An 18289-nucleotide genomic window follows, 5' to 3' on the forward strand; every position below is an offset into this window, starting at 1 on the left:
ATTTATTTTTTATTAAAAAAATTGATTTATGTAGGCACCAAAAATTATTTTATGGGCACAAAAAAAAAATTTAAAGTAAAAATACTCGAATCATTGCTATATCCTTTAGGAGTTGACGTTCATGATAATTTTACTACATCGATGTTTATCTAATGATAGAGTTTTTCGCTTGGGTGACTTCAATTACCTAACAGGAGTAATTTTTAGTTGGTCACATGACCAAACCATTGCCCTTGGTCAAAACATTGCCCTTGGTCATGACCAATAACTGACACTTCATCACATTTAAAGAGAGGAGAGAGAGGAAATGGAAAATGTGAAAGAAGAAGAAAAACATAAGAGAGAGTGATCAAATGCCATTTCTTGGTCCTGTGACCATCCAAGACTTTCTCACCTAACAGTATCAATACACACAATACATTAGTTAGTGCATATGTATGTAGCTCTCTTTATATGGTTCAACTCGCATTAAAAACATCAATTACGACGATAGTCAACTCTTATTCACTTTGCCAAAAAAAACAATTCATAAAAACAAAATAAAACAAAATCTGATATGAGAAAAGAAATGTCCAAGATAGCATATTCATTGCCACTGCCTTATCCTCTTAAACATATCAATTGGGCTAAAATATATTAAAAGAGGCATATTTATTAAGCCTAAAATAAATCAATTAACAATTTCACCTGTGAATACTAGTAATACACAAGGTTCTTCTCATGAGGATTCATTCACTTCCTCAAACTCTTATTGGTTTTATAATAAAACCTGGTCTCTTCACCACCTGCACATACAATAATATTCTTACATTACAAGAAAGCTACAAAAAAAATACACAAACATACCAAAATCTGGAAAAAAGGAATTTCTTATACTATACTGTTTTTTTCCCAAGTAATTTAGTTTGGTACTAGAACCCTCTAAAATCCATTAATAATATCCAATTAAGGGATTTTCTCACTCAAAAAGGAAGCTAGTCCTTATATTATTCTTAATTACTTTGAATAAAGGCACTAACATGATACTTAACAAAGGAAAAATGAAGAATGCCAAGGTAACAAGAGGAATTGTTTAGTGAAACTTACTTCAGACTGATTAAGAAGTCCAGTTGCAGTTGTAGGGTTACATTCAGGTCCAATGGGCATACGCATGTTCTGTTCAAAGGCCTCTTTAGAAGTATGAGGGTAAGGCAACACTTTTGTATAGAGTTTCTCAGTCTGCAACATCCAAAAGAATATAATTAAAACATACTCAATTATTTAACTGAGAAAAAGAATAGAATACTCTAAAATTTAAAATGTCAATCAAGAATAAATAACTCCTCAAATTTCTTATTGGAAAACAAATTATTGCATGCATGAATGTTGATGTCTATGATTTGGAAACATATGAAAGGTCCTAAACTTTGTATTTTACGTCACTAACCTTTTTACTTGATTTCTCGGATATGATCACATTTTTTAGTTGAGCGTCATTTCTCTTTTTAAGAGTTTCATCCCATTTTATCAGGGCATCTTTATGTTGTTTGAGCTGCCCAAATGGTAAACCTTTCTTTTGTTGTGTATCTGTCCATTGACCCCATCCAGGAAGTAATATAGGCTTTTCTGGCTCAGGATTTTCTTCATCGAGGATCTTCTGCTTATCCTTTTGAAATTCAGCTTCCACATCATCCCCCGCAAAAGCTTGTCGAATGAGCTCCTCTTGAGATGGAAGTTCATAAGATGGTTTAGATGTAGAAGTCGGAATTCCACCCACCATCTTTCCTTCACTGTCTGTGTCGGTGTCGTTACCCTCTGTGTGCTAGAAGAGAAAAGGACAACATAATAAGGCCAAACCAATAGTTCAATTTATATTCTTGACAAACAAAAATGAGTGGCATACCTTTATATTTTGCCTAACATGGGCTTTAGCCTTTCCAAATACTCTTCTGCCACTGGTAGATGCAGCTTTTCGATCTTCTGAGCTACTAAAATCCTCTCTACTTTTCTTCAATCCACGCCTCTACACCCATAACAAATTTCAAAAAACTAAATTGGATACCAGAGGAAATATTTTAAAATATAATATGCAAAAGATATGTGTCTCCCTTATACTTGGAGATCCTCCCTTTTGAATACCAATAGAACAAATCATCTAAAAAGACGATAATTCAAGCAAAAAAGTCAAGTGTTTAAACTTTGGGTATTAGGAACATTAACATACCATAAAACCTAAAGATGACAATCTTGACTCGGTGATTTCATCCTTCTCCTCTAACACTTTCATTAGCTTTCCCAAAATCTTGCTATCCAGATCAGAACCAGCAGAGTTCTCATCATCATCTTCATCATTGGACTTCATAGAGTGCCTTTTTCTAGTCAAATCGTAATGTTTTCGACAATTTTCATCCATCGCAGCACGAGTTTCTTCATGTTTGTGATTTAAACCGTGTTGTTTAACATGCTTTGCCCAAGGATTATGGGGTGTGTGTCTCAGAGTCATGCGTTCCTAAAACAATCAGAAGTGAGAGCAAGACTCATAATAAAAAATTTCCTCGTTTAAAAAAATAAATAAGACAATAGATATACCTCTGCCCTCTTTAAACATTGTTTCATAGCAACTTCAGAGTCCATTTCAATCCGAGAAGACTCTGCCTTCAACCTATCTTTCTTCAGGCGACGATGAAATGTCCCTGACTTTATCTTTTTAATACGTTTTGCCTTCTTTTCATTACAAAAAAGACGGCTCCTCAGTTTTGCCTTCTTTTCATGCATCATAAATGACATGAAACAATGTAAATCATCCATACACAAATAAAGATAAGTCAAATGCATCACAGACAACATCAGTAAAAAAAAATAATAATGCTTTGCAAACAGAAATATAACAATGTGGTTAGTGCTTATTTTATTCTTAAACTCCAAAAGACACATTGAAAAGCACTTAAAATTTGAATACAGGCTAAACATCTGAAAACACATTTGAACTTAAATTTTTCATATTATGCTAGTCAAGAGGGTTATGGCTTGTCTTGTACGTCATCGCATAATGTATCAAGAAGATATACATTACTTTTGGCAGTAGTAATTGAATGTGATATTAAAGGCAATATTTTATTCCTCCATGCTGTTAAAATCATCCATATAATTTGATAAAAGGATAAAAGACCAAGAATACTGAGAAAGAGAGGGAGAAGCAAAAGAAATATTAAAAAACATGAATTTTCAGTCGTCGTCTATGAAGAAATCACTAAAAGCCAAAAAAAAAGTTTTAGATTCAAATCTTCTTACTAATAATACATGGTCATCAGCTTAACAAACAAATTCAAATCTGACTTCTAAAATTTAAAAGCACCCAAGTATGTTAAATCCTAATCAATTAACTTCACAAATCACTAGTGTCATACCCCAATTTTTGACCCAAGATACCACTGACACGTGTCGATGGGCCCTACATTCGTACGTCGTTTAACCCTAATCAGTCTCCGACTTTTTAGTGAAAATTCGGCAGAGAGGTATTTTAAAATACCTCATTTATTTAATTCCGAGTCGGGCCCTCTTCTCTCTTTTAATTTTATTTATCTTTATCCTTATTTCCATCTTTTATCTTTTATTATCTTTTTTATTAACTTTAATTTATTTAAGTTTTTTATTATTAACTTTAATTCATTTTAGGTTTTAATTAATTTTAATCTTTATTTTAATATTATTCTTTTTCCTTTATTGTTTTTTCTTTTTAGTCTTTATCTCCTTTTTTTTTAGTTTCATTTTCCGTCCAAGTCCAAGAAGCTTGTCCAGGTTCAAATCCAATCCAGCCTGCCACGCCTCATCTCATTTCCGTCCCCATCTGCAACAATTCCAGGAACAGAAACTCGTTACCCCTTCCCCAATTCAAGCACAATTCCAGCACAACCCTAAAGCCAATCTGTTCACTATATATGCAACCTGCAAAACACAAGTTTAGGGGGCCAAAATTCATCACAAAAACACACACAATTTTAACCAACAACACAATTTTCACACACAAAAACCTGTAGCTAACCGTAATTTTCATAACCCTAGTTTTGAAGTTTCAATTTTATTTTGTTATTTCCTTTGAACCTAGCAGCCGTAATTTACTTTAGAGTCTTGAACAATATTTATCTGCTATTCCATTTCATCTCTGTGTAATTGTTGTGCGGTTCACACATCCACTTTGCGATTGCGGAATTTCAATTCCCATCCTTTCGGTTTTTTTTTTTAACTCCAATTCATATTATTTTCTTTTGATTGATGCTACTATATTATACTATTATTATATGATTCCATTTCCATTGTTAATAGTCCCTCTATTTCAAGTTGATGTCACGTAATTGTTCAAATCCATTGTCCTTTTATGATCTAGTTCCATATTGTTCTTTAATTTCCATCGTTATTATTAGTTATTTGATTCCAATCATATTGCATCTATATTTCTAATCATGTTTCCATTCCAATACAATTACTTGTTGCTGCGCCGCTCGGTTTCAATTCCAATTCCCTTTTCATTTATATTATTGCATCTGCCATCTCTTTTTTTTTTTTTTTTTTTTTTTTGTGTTTTTTCGAGTGATTAATTCATGTGTTTGCTGGGTGGCTTTGTTTGTTTGGATTTAACTCCATTTTGCTGCTAACGTTACTACTTCCAAACCCATATTTCAAATTGATGTCGTGCCTTCTTGTTATAGCTATTTCACTTCGGCCCTGTTGATGCATAAAATATGTTTGTTTATTCAATTTCAATTGCTTGCTGGTGTGGTGGGTGTTTGCCGTGGCTGTTCTATTCCATTCCAATTGCAAGGTCGTGGCTGCTCTCCAAAGTTAAAAGATTCCATCATAAAGAGAACCGGTGACCCCTTTTGCATTTTTTTTTTTTTTTATTTCTTCATGCATTTTAATATCTCTCGCAATTTTTTATTTCTTTTACAGTTTATTATTCTTATGTTTATTAGATTAGGTTGCATATTTAAAATTCATTTATTTATTGCATACATGTTTATCTTGTATATTTCTTATCATATGGAATTTAGGATGTATATATAGGCTTGATGTAAATGACTCATGCATATTTATTTTTGCACATAATTTAGAATGTAAATTAGGCCTCAATGTAATCTATTTATTTACTCGCAGACCATAGAATGTATTAATAGGTTTTTTGTAATAGCTTAGGTGCATGTGTGCGTGAGTGGGTGTATGTTTACTTTTATGCTTGGTAGTTTAGGTAAGGGCCCTTGTGGTGGTCCAACGCCACCATGAGGTCCCTACGTTTTTATTTCTTTATGCTCCGTTAGTTTAATTTTATTCTTATCATTCAAAAACAACAAAAAAAAACATCCAAATAACCACAAAAACACAAAAATATTTTCTTAAGTAAACCTTGATCATAAATCAAGTGACGTCTCTTTTTATTTCTTTCTTAATCAAATTTCAATCCATTTAATTTTACTTTGAGTCATTTCCTTTCAATATTAAAAAACACAAACAAATATCATTTGCCGCTTCGGCTTCCTTTCATTTCAAAACCTTTTTTCAAAACTAATAAAAAATACACAACCAATCAAACGTCAGTTTTTTAACCCCGAACTACGAGGTTTTGATCCCTCACGGGTACGTAGGCAGAGGACACTCGTCCTTCCAAATCAATAAAATGTAGATAATTAGGTCTTTCTATTTAATCATTTAAATTCCATTTTTTTCAAAAAAAGTAAGCAAGTTATAGCACACTAATTAAATAAAACCAAGAGGTTCCCGTAGAGTACTACGGACATAAAGGGTGCTAATACCTTCCCTTTATGTAACTAACCCCCGAACCCTAAATCTTTTCAAAATATGGGGTGTTTGAACTTTTTCCCCTTTTTCTTAAATTAAATGTTCGGTCGTGAAATAATCAAGTGAGTCAAAAAGCTAATCAAATAGCCTTGATCTCCGAAAAATGACGCGACAGAAATGGCGACTTCACTGGGGACCCCCTTAAGAGGGTTGAGCCTAACTTGGCTTTATTTAAAATTTGTGCTATAACTTGCTTAAAATCAAAAAAAATAAAAGATGGAAATATCTGTATACATGTTCTCCCTTCTTCTTCCTTCTTTCTTCTAACGTGAGTGGTAAGATAAGTCCTACACCCGGACTTGAGAGAAATTTAAGATAGGACGGTGGTATAATCATAGTGCCTTGCCAAGAGTGAATTTTGGTTTGTGACACATGTGATAACCCCACTCAACTGAGGGATCTTGGAAGTATACTATGTTGGCATGAGTATTCGTGTTGGCATGTTATTTTCAGGTGACTGTCGAAAGTTGAGGACCTTTAGTTACCTTTAACCCCTCTTGGCCTTTTAGGACGTGGTGCGGTGGCTAATCATGAGTAATCTTGGTTTAGTTGACACGCGATACCACACTCAGACGAGACTTTCTTACGAATATTATTGGAACGGAAGTATTTCCGTAACCTGATAGTGTTCGGAAGTGGTTGATAACTCTGGGAACTTGATAGAACCCGTGATACAGGTACATTTGAAAACCATAGTCCTTACCAATGGCGTTGTTACCCTTGACTCCAACATGTGGACTTAACCTCACCATATATTCACCGTTTGTGTTAGCATAACCATGCATACATGCATTCATTCATAAAAACTTTTTCCCATCAAAACATCGAAAGACTTAGATAAGTTCTTGTAAACATCGGAGGAGTAGACCTTATAAAGAGGGACACCAAGGAATACAGTTTCAAAAGTCTTAAACTAGACCTTAGCTTTGTTGGGGACTTTGTCTTTGGCTTTGCTTTTGTTCTTAAAGGAACCGTTTTTAACATTTCAAATTATCAAATGAAACAATATTCCTTATGATGTTTACAATTACTTTGACAAATCCTTCAAAAAATGTGTCTATTTTTGCATAAGCTTCATGCATCATTTTGCATTTCATAGTCTCAATTCCGAGTCTCACCAAATTTTTCTTTTCCATACAAAGGTCAACCCATTTCAAAATTGGTCCGATGTCTTCATTCAAATTCAACTCGCAAATGCAAGCATTCGTGCAAACACAAAAAATGGATCAGCTTGAACAAGAGGTCCACGAGCTTCGTGAAGAGGTAACAACGCTTCGGGCCGAGGTAGAGAAGTTAACTAACTTAGTATCTTCACTGATGGTTACACAGGTTCAGCCACTATGTCCCCAACAACCTCGACAACAGGCTCTGCAACAGTCTACTCCTCAAAACCAGGCTAAGGGGGCACCGAAGTTTGATCCAATCCCTGTGAAATACGCGGAGCTGTTTCCTACACTGCTTAAGGAGGACCTAATCCAAACTAGACCACCTCCTCCGGTGCCGAAAAGATTGCCAATGGGGTATAGAGCTGACCTTTCTTGTGCATTTCACCAAGGGGCACCAGGTCACGATATCGAGCGATGTTTTGCTTTCAAGACTGTAGTTCAGAGGTTAATCCAAGATAACACCTTGTCCCCCGAAGGTCAGCTACTTGTCCAGCCACAACCTCAACAACAGGCTCCAAGAGCACTGCAGTTTGATCTGATTCCTATGAAGTACGCGGAGTTGCTTTCGTATTTGCTTAAAAAGAGCTTCGTACAAACTAAGGCACCTCTTCCAGTACCGAAGAAATTGCCGGCTTGGTGGAGACCTGATCTCTTTTGTGTCTTCCATCAAGGGGCACAAGGTCATGATGTTGAGCACTGTTTCTCTTTGAAGATTGAAGTCCAGAAACTGATCGATGACAACGTCTTGCCTTTCAAGAATTTGAATCCGAGCGTGTAGCCACAATTGGGTCGCTGTCAATGTTCTTTCTACTACTCATCTGCTCATTTAATGTGTTTGTTGTTTGTCTTTCCAAAAAAAATCCTTTCGTCCTGCCCGAGACGAAAGTGAACTTGTGTAGGGCTTTTCGCTTCATGTATTTTTCATCATTAAAAAAGTCGCTTTGATCCCGACTTTGTTTTTATTTTGTGCTTTTTTTGGAAAAATGGTAATACAAAAAACCAAAAAATAAATTTCATTCTCAAATATCTGCATAATCATAACTTACACTTGTCAAAATCAATAATCAAATCATGCATTAATAAACCCGTTGAACACATTAACCATGTATTCTCTTCCAACTTTGAGTTCCCTGTGTCCGAAGCTGAAGAAGGGAATGAAGAGATTCCCGACGAGATCTCTCACATACTGGGGCATCTTAGCCATCGAAGCTGCCAACAAAATATCAAGGAGATTATCCAGAAGATGACATTCAATTACAAAGACTGGCTCGGGGTGCTACCATTCGCTTTGCTCAAATATCGTACTTCAGTACACATTTCAACAGGGGCAGCCCCCCTCCTTCCCCAATATGCAACATGGAGGTCGTGCTTTCCGTGAAGGTCGAAGTCCCGTCAATAGGAGTTCTGCTAAAGTCCAAGCTTGATCGAATTTAAACACATGACGACCTTGTGCAAACATATCAGAAGAGGTTTGAAACAAACTTCTAACAAAAAGGTTCGTCCCCATGAATTTCAAGAAGGAGACTTCATGCCTAAAAAGGTAATACTTTCCAACCAGACTCCAGGGGCAAGTGGACGCCTAATTATGAAGGTTCATGTGCAAAAACTTTTACAACTATGGATGATGACAAACACACACGTCATATGAATGTCGGTGCAGTCAAGAAATACTCTGTCAAAAATAGAAAGCTCGATAAGTCGCAAACCTGAAAAGGCGGCTTAGGCAAAAATGAGCGTCTCGGTGGACTGAAAACCCGAAAGGGCGGTCCAGGCAAAAATTAGAGACATGAACAAAAATGATTATCCTGATAGATTGAAACCCGAAAAGGGCGATCTATGCAAAAGTTAAGGATCATGACAAAGTAACTGCATCCAGTCAAGCACCATCCACTTGGGGGCATCCAGCTGTCAAAAGACCTCTGATTCGCAGCATCTGCAGATCAAAGACTCGGAACTGGGGCATTCAAAGTTGTCAGGGAGTATAACGGTTATTGTGTTCAATGTACCTTTCCCATATATTTACTATTTTCCAATTTTTTTTTCAAAGATCCGTGGAGCCATGCCATTGGTAGGCCACCACTCAATTCATCAAATTCGAGCCTGTGCCCATTTATTTGGAACTCTCATTTATTCTATTTGCAAATTTCTTCTATTTTTGATGGCAATACTTGAAGCAAAAAAAATTTTCAAAATACAAAAACCTTTTTTTTACATCTTTTGAAAAGTGTGAACAACAAACGCACTCTCTTTGAACTTGTGAGTAGTCGAAGCGTACATCAGCATCCGCCTCGAGAACGGTTACATTCCGGAAGAGAAACATGTCTAAACACAATGGAGGGGACCTCTGCTTCAAGCAAGATGCTTTCACAGTCAAAAAAAAATATACAAAAATAAATGCTCGCTAAGTTGAAAACCTGAAAAGGCGGCTTAGGCAATAGAGAGCGTCCCGGTGGACTGAAAACCTGAAAGGGCAGCCCAGGCAAAAATTAGGGGCACAAAAAAAAGGAATATATTCCCGGTGGACTGAAAACCCGAAAGGGCGGTCCAGGCAAAAGTTAGGGATTTTCAAAACAAAAAAAAATATACAAAAAAAAACATGACTGTTGAAGCATGCCAGAGGAAAGGCACTCCGCGCTGATTTACAAATGGTGACTTCTTCCGGACTTTTGGTTAAACAATGGGCTTTCTCCCCAAGATTCATCGGTTGCTATTCACCAGTTGCTACCTTGTGCCAGGTTTCACACCGTCAGCGGCTCGATTGGTTCACAATAATATCATCTCCAAGGAAGTTTGTCGAGTGTTTGTACTGCGATGTCAATCCGCCTCCCGTCTTACCTGTCGTGTCATGTCTCATCGAGTTCACCGGTCATATACAGTTCGTACAGTCATACAAATTACGTTTAGACATTTATACATTCATACATTAATACTTCCACATAACCATGCACAACATATACACAATATCAATTCATACATGGTTGCATCAGTCACCTAGTGTTTGGTCATATCTTTTCGTTTCAGTCTTCAATTGTTTCAAGCTGCCAGTCCTAAACAACGGACCACTTGAGTTTACTTTTTGTCTTGTTTCAAGCTGCCAGTTCCAAACAACGGACCGCTTGAGTTTACCTTTCATCATGTTTCAAACGATCAGTTCCAACTAATGAACAGTTCGAGGTCACATTTTATTTTCACAAAAGTGACGTCCCCTGCTTTGTCAGAAAACGAGATGTCACTCAATCTTTATCTTCTCAAGTATCTCATTCCCCGCATGGTCGGATTACGGAATATCAAACGTGTCTTTCCCCGGTTTGTCGGATTACGGAAGATCAAAACCATTCCCCGGTTTAACGGATTACGGAATATCAAATCATCATTCCCCGTTTTGTCGGATTACGGAATATCAAGTGTTTCATTCCCCGGTTTAACGGATTACGGAATATCAAATCACCATTCCCCGGTTTAACGGATTACGGAATATCAAATCATCATTCCCCGTTTTGTCGAATTACGGAATATCAAGTGTTTCATTCCCCGTTTTGACGGATTACGGAATATCAAATCATCATTCCCCGCTTTGTCGGATTACGGAATATCAAGTAAATCATTCCCCGGTTTAACGGATTACGGAATATCAAATCATCATTCCCCGTTTTGTCGGATTACGGAATGTCAAGTGTTTCATTCCCCGGTTTAACGGATTACGGAATATCAGAATTTCATTCCCCGCTTAGTCGGATTACGGAATATCAAGAGTGTCATTCCCTGTTTCATCGGATGACGGAATGTCAATAGTGTCATCTCCCGGTATGTCGGATGACGAGATGCCACTCAATTTATGTTTTCTCAAGTGTCGTTCCCCGTTTTGTCGGATGACGGAATGTCAAAAGTGTCATCCCCAGCGTTAGCTGTTCTAGTGATGTCATTAATCAATTTCAAATTCAAAAGTGTCATCCCCAGCGTGGCTGTTCCAGTGATGTCACTAATCAAATCAATTTCAATGGTGTCGTCCCCAGTTTATCTGTTCTAGAGATGTCACCCCAAAGTTTTTGTCTTCACACGACTGTCAATACGGTAGTAGACAATCATTTTCCCCAGTGAAACTACATTCCCCTCGGCGGAGTCGGACCCCTTTTCTTCAACAAATTTGGGTATCCCGTTGTTGTTTCTCGTTCCAGTCAAGTCATCTTTGTCGTGCTGCATTCATAATTGCATCACATGCATTCATAATATCTTAGGTCAAAAATTGGTGCACTTTATATTTAAGTCTCTCCGACCTGTCGAATCGAAGATTTCATCTTCAAATCTCCGGACGAAGAAACTTAAATAGGGGCATCTGTCATACCCCAATTTTTGACCCAAGATACCACTGACACGTGTCGATGGGCCCTACATTCGTACGTCGTTTAACCCTAATCAGTCTCCGACTTTTTAGTGAAAATTCGGCAGAGAGGTATTTTAAAATACCTCATTTATTTAATTCCGAGTCGGGCCCTCTTCTCTCTTTTAATTTTATTTATCTTTATCCTTATTTCCATCTTTTATCTTTTATTATCTTTTTTATTAACTTTAATTTATTTAAGTTTTTTATTATTAACTTTAATTCATTTTAGGTTTTAATTAATTTTAATCTTTATTTTAATATTATTCTTTTTCCTTTATTGTTTTTTCTTTTTAGTCTTTATCTCCTTTTTTTTTAGTTTCATTTTCCGTCCAAGTCCAAGAAGCTTGTCCAGGTTCAAATCCAATCCAGCCTGCCACGCCTCATCTCATTTCCGTCCCCATCTGCAACAATTCCAGGAACAGAAACTCGTTACCCCTTCCCCAATTCAAGCACAATTCCAGCACAACCCTAAAGCCAATCTGTTCACTATATATGCAACCTGCAAAACACAAGTTTAGGGGGCCAAAATTCATCACAAAAACACACACAATTTTAACCAACAACACAATTTTCACACACAAAAACCTGTAGCTAACCGTAATTTTCATAACCCTAGTTTTGAAGTTTCAATTTTATTTTGTTATTTCCTTTGAACCTAGCAGCCGTAATTTACTTTAGAGTCTTGAACAATATTTATCTGTTATTCCATTTCATCTCTGTGTAATTGTTGTGCGGTTCACACATCCACTTTGCGATTGCGGAATTTCAATTCCCATCCTTTCGGTTTTTTTTTTTAACTCCAATTCATATTATTTTCTTTTGATTGATGCTACTATATTATACTATTATTATATGATTCCATTTCCATTGTTAATAGTCCCTCTATTTCAAGTTGATGTCACGTAATTGTTCAAATCCATTGTCCTTTTATGATCTAGTTCCATATTGTTCTTTAATTTCCATCGTTATTATTAGTTATTTGATTCCAATCATATTGCATCTATATTTCTAATCATGTTTCCATTCCAATACAATTACTTGTTGCTGCGCCGCTCGGTTTCAATTCCAATTCCCTTTTCATTTATATTATTGCATCTGCCATCTCTTTTTTTTTTTTTTTTTTTTTTTTGTGTTTTTTCGAGTGATTAATTCATGTGTTTGCTGGGTGGCTTTGTTTGTTTGGATTTAACTCCATTTTGCTGCTAACGTTACTACTTCCAAACCCATATTTCAAATTGATGTCGTGCCTTCTTGTTATAGCTATTTCACTTCGGCCCTGTTGATGCATAAAATATGTTTGTTTATTCAATTTCAATTGCTTGCTGGTGTGGTGGGTGTTTGCCGTGGCTGTTCTATTCCATTCCAATTGCAAGGTCGTGGCTGCTCTCCAAAGTTAAAAGATTCCATCATAAAGAGAACCGGTGACCCCTTTTGCATTTTTTTTTTTTTATTTCTTCATGCATTTTAATATCTCTCGCAATTTTTTATTTCTTTTACAGTTTATTATTCTTATGTTTATTAGATTAGGTTGCATATTTAAAATTCATTTATTTATTGCATACATGTTTATCTTGTATATTTCTTATCATATGGAATTTAGGATGTATATATAGGCTTGATGTAAATGACTCATGCATATTTATTTTTGCACATAATTTAGAATGTAAATTAGGCCTCAATGTAATCTATTTATTTACTCGCAGACCATAGAATGTATTAATAGGTTTTTTGTAATAGCTTAGGTGCATGTGTGCGTGAGTGGGTGTATGTTTACTTTTATGCTTGGTAGTTTAGGTAAGGGCCCTTGTGGTGGTCCAACGCCACCATGAGGTCCCTACGTTTTTATTTCTTTATGCTCCGTTAGTTTAATTTTATTCTTATCATTCAAAAACAACAAAAAAAAACATCCAAATAACCACAAAAACACAAAAATATTTTCTTAAGTAAACCTTGATCATAAATCAAGTGACGTCTCTTTTTATTTCTTTCTTAATCAAATTTCAATCCATTTAATTTTACTTTGAGTCATTTCCTTTCAATATTAAAAAACACAAACAAATATCATTTGCCGCTTCGGCTTCCTTTCATTTCAAAACCTTTTTTCAAAACTAATAAAAAATACACAACCAATCAAACGTCAGTTTTTTAACCCCGAACTACGAGGTTTTGATCCCTCACGGGTACGTAGGCAGAGGACACTCGTCCTTCCAAATCAATAAAATGTAGATAAACTAGGTCTCCTTTCTTTTATCTTTTCAAACTCCATTTTTTTCAAAACAAGCAAGTTATAGCACATTAATTAAATGAAACTAAGAGGTTCCCGTAGAGTACTACGGACATAAAGGGTGCTAATACCTTCCCTTTATGTAACTAACCCCCGAACCCTAAATCTTTTCAAAATGGGGTAGTTTGAACTTTTTTACCCTTTTCTAAAAATTAAATGTTCAGTCGTGAAAATAAAAGAGTGAGTCAAAAGCTAATCAAATAGCCTTGACCTCCGAAAAATGACGCGACAACTAGGAAATCACGGGAACATAAAAAAAGACAATTTATCCGAGAGTTAGCACCGAGATGTATGCTTTTTGCAGATGATGTAGTCTTGCTTGGTGAGTCGAGGGAGGAGTTAAACGGGAGGCTAGAGACTTGGAGGCAAGCCTTAGAAGCGTACGGTTTCCGCCTGAGTAGAAACAAGACGGAATATATGGAATGTAACTTCAGTAAAAGGAGAAGTGGGTCTACCTTAGAGGTGAAAGTTGGAGATCATATCATACCCCAAGTTACACGGTTTAGATATCTTGGGTCCATAGTACAAAATGACGGAGAAATAGAAGCTGATGTACATCATCGTATTCAAGCTGGGTGGTTGAAATGGAGAAGAGCCTCAGGTGTTTTGTGCGATAAGAAAGTACCACTTAAGCTGAAAGGAAAGTTCTATCGGACAGCAGTCAGACCGGCAATGTTGTATGGTACGGAGTGTTGGGCGGTTAAGAGCCAACACGAGAGTAAAGTAAGCGTAGCGGAGATGAGGATGTTGCGTTGGATGAGTGGTAAGACTAGACATGATAGGATTAGGAATGACATCATTAGAGAGAGAGTGGGGGTAGCACCTATAGTAGAAAAGTTGGTAGAAAATAGGCTTAGATGGTTTGGACATGTAGAGAGAAGACCCGTAGACGCCGTGGTAAGAAGAGTAGATCAAATGGAGGAGAGTCAGGTTAAAAGAGGTAGAGGAAGACCTAAGAAAACTATTAGAGAAACCATTAGAAAAGATTTAGAGGTCAATGAGTTGGATCCAAATATGGTCTTTGATAGAACATTATGGCGGCATTTGATCCATGTAGCCGACCCCACTTAGTGGGATAAGGCGTTGTTGTTGTTGTTGTTGTTGTTGGATTCCAAATTCGATGTTTCAGTACTATTAATAGTGTCAAATTCATTTGTAAACAACATCATTACCTTGTTCATCTCGATAAGTCCATCAATTTTATGAGCTTCCACAAAATTGTTATTATGAACTAGTGCAGCTACATCTTTCTCAAATTTAGTTCTGGGTGTAATTTCAGAAGCTATAGCTCCAATAGTTGAAAATCCTATATCTACTTTTTCATCGAAGTACATAGTCGTTGCCTCTCTATTTCTCTGAATAAGAGGCTGATACTTTGTGACATGTTTTTTTGATATATCATATGCTACCTTCCTCTCAACCTTGGTTTGATCTGCCTCTGGAAGTGGTGCATGCATAGGTCTAGCATTCTTCTCAATTGATTGAATCCTCATCTTTAGTTTATCGTGATTAACGAGATTTGGATTAAGAAGATCCTCTATGGTAATGTGTCCATCACCAGCCACAACCTCGCAACTAGGATCAGATTCAGACTCTGGATATAGCTCTGGTATAAAAGCATCATTCATCATCAACTTTTTATTCTCTGCATTATCTGCATTATGACGAAATAATTGAAAGTGTGTAACAAATTAGACAAACTATGGAACAACAGAAGTGAGATTCCCTATGTGAACCATAAACGTCGAACATCAATGTTCTTACCTTGAAAAGTCTCAGTAGGCATAGCAGTAATTCCTTGTATCATCCTCACATATCTTCCCTCCTCTTCCTCTCCAGAATCATCAATATAAGAATTTCCATCCCTCTTTGTTCCAATGTAACCACCATCGTTAACCTCGATCTCTTTAAACTCGTCCTAAAAATAGAAACAGAAGGGATGAGTTGCATGTTTTCAGCTTATTTTTATAAGTTGTACGTGAACGTGATAGCTTGTGAAAACAGAGTATAACTTTATGCATAAACACTTATATGATCGGATCGGTTAATGATGATTACTTAACGAAACTATTTCTATTATCCAAACAGAGAGCGTTAAAAGGAAAAGCTACCTCAAAATGAGTAGGAATGCGATCATTGACGGAAACAGGGTCGTAGCGCTTGTTCTTCATGGACTCTTCTTCTGCATGTTGTTCCTCGTATTCATAAACATCGTCGAAATGGACATTGGTAGGGTTTAAATGTTGAATCTGTTTGTTCAAAGATGAAGGCAAAGGAGGAGTGGTTTTCAACTTTTTACTTCGGAGGTTGTCGTTCCTCTGTTTTCGCCTCTTTTCTGTCATGCTTGTTTTTCAGAGCTACCGCACTCAACTCAACAATGCAGTATGTTTCACGGTGGCAGTGGCAGAAGCTGTTAGGTTAGGTTTGGATCAAAGGTTTTGGCCCATTATGCAATCAATGCAGATTGAAATCGTTTTTTTAGTGATTTTTTATTTATTTATTTTTGGCTAAACTACATTTTTCATAGGTTGCGATTTTGGCCTCGGTTGAAAAAATGACAAAAGTGACATCATGTTTAAGGAAATATGTTCTTTTGACCCCTAACATAAGGGAAATATGATATTTTCACCCCTTATCTTCTCAAAAGGTTGTGATTATGACCCCTTTTTTGGGACACATAGCGTCTTCTCAGCAATTTGGGACGAAATGGACCAAAATTGCAATTTTTTCAATAGAGGGCCAAAATCACAACATTTTAAAACTTACCGGACGAAAAGTGCAATTTTTGAATTTTTTTTAGTGATTTTTATAATGTTTTTTTAAGGAATGATTTTTATAATATTGTTTCATTTTATGTTTTATGTTTCTCAATTTTTTATATGTTTTATGTTATGAATATATTAAATAGGGGATGTCCATCCATTAATTAACCTTCCACATATTTGTAGATCATATGTGAACTTTTGAATGATTTTTTTTAGGGAATTAGTGAGTGATTTGTATTCACTTACCTATTTGTATCTTATAAATACGACCTATATGAAATGTGTAACACCCCGTTTTTCCAATATAAAAATTTCATAATAAATCAGAGTATTTAAATCGTAAACGGAATGTCACACTTCTTGAAAATCATAAAATGGATAAATAAGCAATTATCCTTCAAAAATCAACATCATAATATCTAAAACTTCGCAGCGGAAATTAGTTCAACATCAGATAAGTCTTTGGCACGCATGCCTCATCATAAAAGTCTCATAAGTCTTGGTTCGACATTTATTCATAAAAAGTTCATAAGCAATACGTAAGGAATAGAAAGTAAGTCAAAGTCCCATCCCGTTACGTATCAGAGCACCTAAGACACATATGTGAGGAGTCCACTCACGACCGCCTCTAGTCTTTATTACCTGCAAGTTACCCATACGAAGGGCAATATTTTCAAGCAGAAGGGGTGAGATTTCACAAACAACATATTAAGCATATAATTCTTCAAAATATATTTAACAACATAAAACATCATAAGCATCAATATTAATAAACATTTAGCATCATATCATTATCCTCATCAATCACAGTCAAACATCATCATCAATACATCATCATCAAATCATAATCAAACATCATAAATTGACTCAACACTTGACTCGACAATGCGACTCAACTCGATTATGCAACTCTTAACTTCTTAAATCATCTCAAATCATCTTAAACTTCTTGACAAATGCAAATGCATGTGGTACCATTCAGGGCATCAAGCCCCTAACATATATGAGCGTAAATAGGCTCTTCAGGGCATCAAGCCCCCAACAAAAGTGAGCAAAAGCTCCAGGGCATCAAGCCCCCAACGTAATTTGAGCAAAAGCTCCAGGGCATCAAGCCCCCATCTTTAATGAGTATGCAAATGGACTCAACTCCCTACAACTTAGACAACATCATGACCATCTCTTATAATTCCATTAATATGGACAACTTCTTAGCTCTTTACAACTTAGACCGACTCTTGCAACTTTTATGACATTAAGATCGATCAACTGGAAATAGCAACGTAGGCAACACATAAACAGTTCTTAAATATCACATCAACATTAAAGAATGGATCGCATCAATATAACATCATAAATAATCCAAATAGTACATATATAACAATGTCACATTAATATTAATCTCAGTCATCTTAATTAAGCTTCCTGGATAGTTTACAACTTCTTAACAACTTACATTTCCAACTCAAGGGTCATCTCAAGACTTTACGTGCGAAAAATCGCAAGAAACAATTTTGGGCAGAATGGGTTAACTGCTCGTCGTGGCGAGCAGGCTTGCTCGCGAGGCGAGTTAACTTGCTCGCAGCGGCGAGTAAAACATAGCTCCTGGACCTCCTTTCCTCTCTCTGCTCGCGGTGGCGAACGATTCAGCTCGCGAGGCGAGCGACGATTCTACAGTAATCGGGCAAATTTCAGAAATTCTCAATTTTTCATCTAATCTCTTGATTCTATCCTCTAAACAGCCTCTAATAACCATCTGATGAATCATCTAAGGTCTATACATCATTTTTACATCAATTAAACGGTTTACTATCATCTAATCATCAAAATTGGCCATAAACCCTAATCCTCAATTCTCACAAAACTC

At 36.3% G+C, this 18289-nt stretch overlaps 2 protein-coding genes across 2 annotated transcripts; one reads left to right on the forward strand and one right to left on the reverse strand.

The window, feature by feature from the left end:
- Positions 1–569: 569 nt before the first annotated feature.
- LOC146909820 (U3 small nucleolar RNA-associated protein 14-like) lies at positions 570–16093 on the reverse strand. Its single transcript, XM_085730702.1, has 9 exons — positions 15772–16093; positions 15425–15578; positions 14833–15314; positions 2569–2739; positions 2204–2488; positions 1883–2002; positions 1427–1801; positions 1087–1218; positions 570–785 (listed from the first exon to the last, which is right to left on the reverse strand). Exons 1-9 carry the CDS (start codon positions 16000–16002, stop codon positions 741–743), a joined length of 1995 nt encoding a protein of 664 aa, XP_085586828.1. The 5' UTR covers positions 16003–16093; the 3' UTR covers positions 570–740.
- LOC146909821 (uncharacterized) lies at positions 3890–7946 on the forward strand. Its single transcript, XM_085730703.1, has 2 exons — positions 3890–4846; positions 6972–7946. The coding sequence occupies exons 1-2, from the start codon at positions 4719–4721 to the stop codon at positions 7771–7773; spliced, it is 930 nt and encodes a 309-aa protein (XP_085586829.1). The 5' UTR covers positions 3890–4718; the 3' UTR covers positions 7774–7946.
- Positions 16094–18289: the final 2196 nt, after the last annotated feature.

Source organism: Medicago sativa, chromosome 7 (assembly GCF_051527215.1).
Source record: "Medicago sativa cultivar Bolivia chromosome 7, Bolivia_mono, whole genome shotgun sequence".
Lineage (NCBI taxonomy): Eukaryota > Viridiplantae > Streptophyta > Magnoliopsida > Fabales > Fabaceae > Medicago > Medicago sativa.

Coding starts and splice junctions, on each gene's coding strand:
- LOC146909820 (XM_085730702.1), bottom strand. CDS start 16,002: ATGACAGAAAAGAGGCGAAAACAGAGGAACGACAACCTCCGAAGTAAA. Junction 2,489..2,568: donor AATGTTTAAAGAGGGCAGAG/GTATATCTATTG, acceptor TGATTGTTTTAG/GAACGCATGACTCTGAGACA. Junction 786..1,086: donor GACTTCTTAATCAGTCTGAA/GTAAGTTTCACT, acceptor TTGTATGTGCAG/GTGGTGAAGAGACCAGGTTT.
- LOC146909821 (XM_085730703.1), top strand. CDS start 4,719: ATGTTTGTTTATTCAATTTCAATTGCTTGCTGGTGTGGTGGGTGTTTG. Junction 4,847..6,971: donor TTCCATCATAAAGAGAACCG/GTGACCCCTTTT, acceptor TTCCATACAAAG/GTCAACCCATTTCAAAATTG.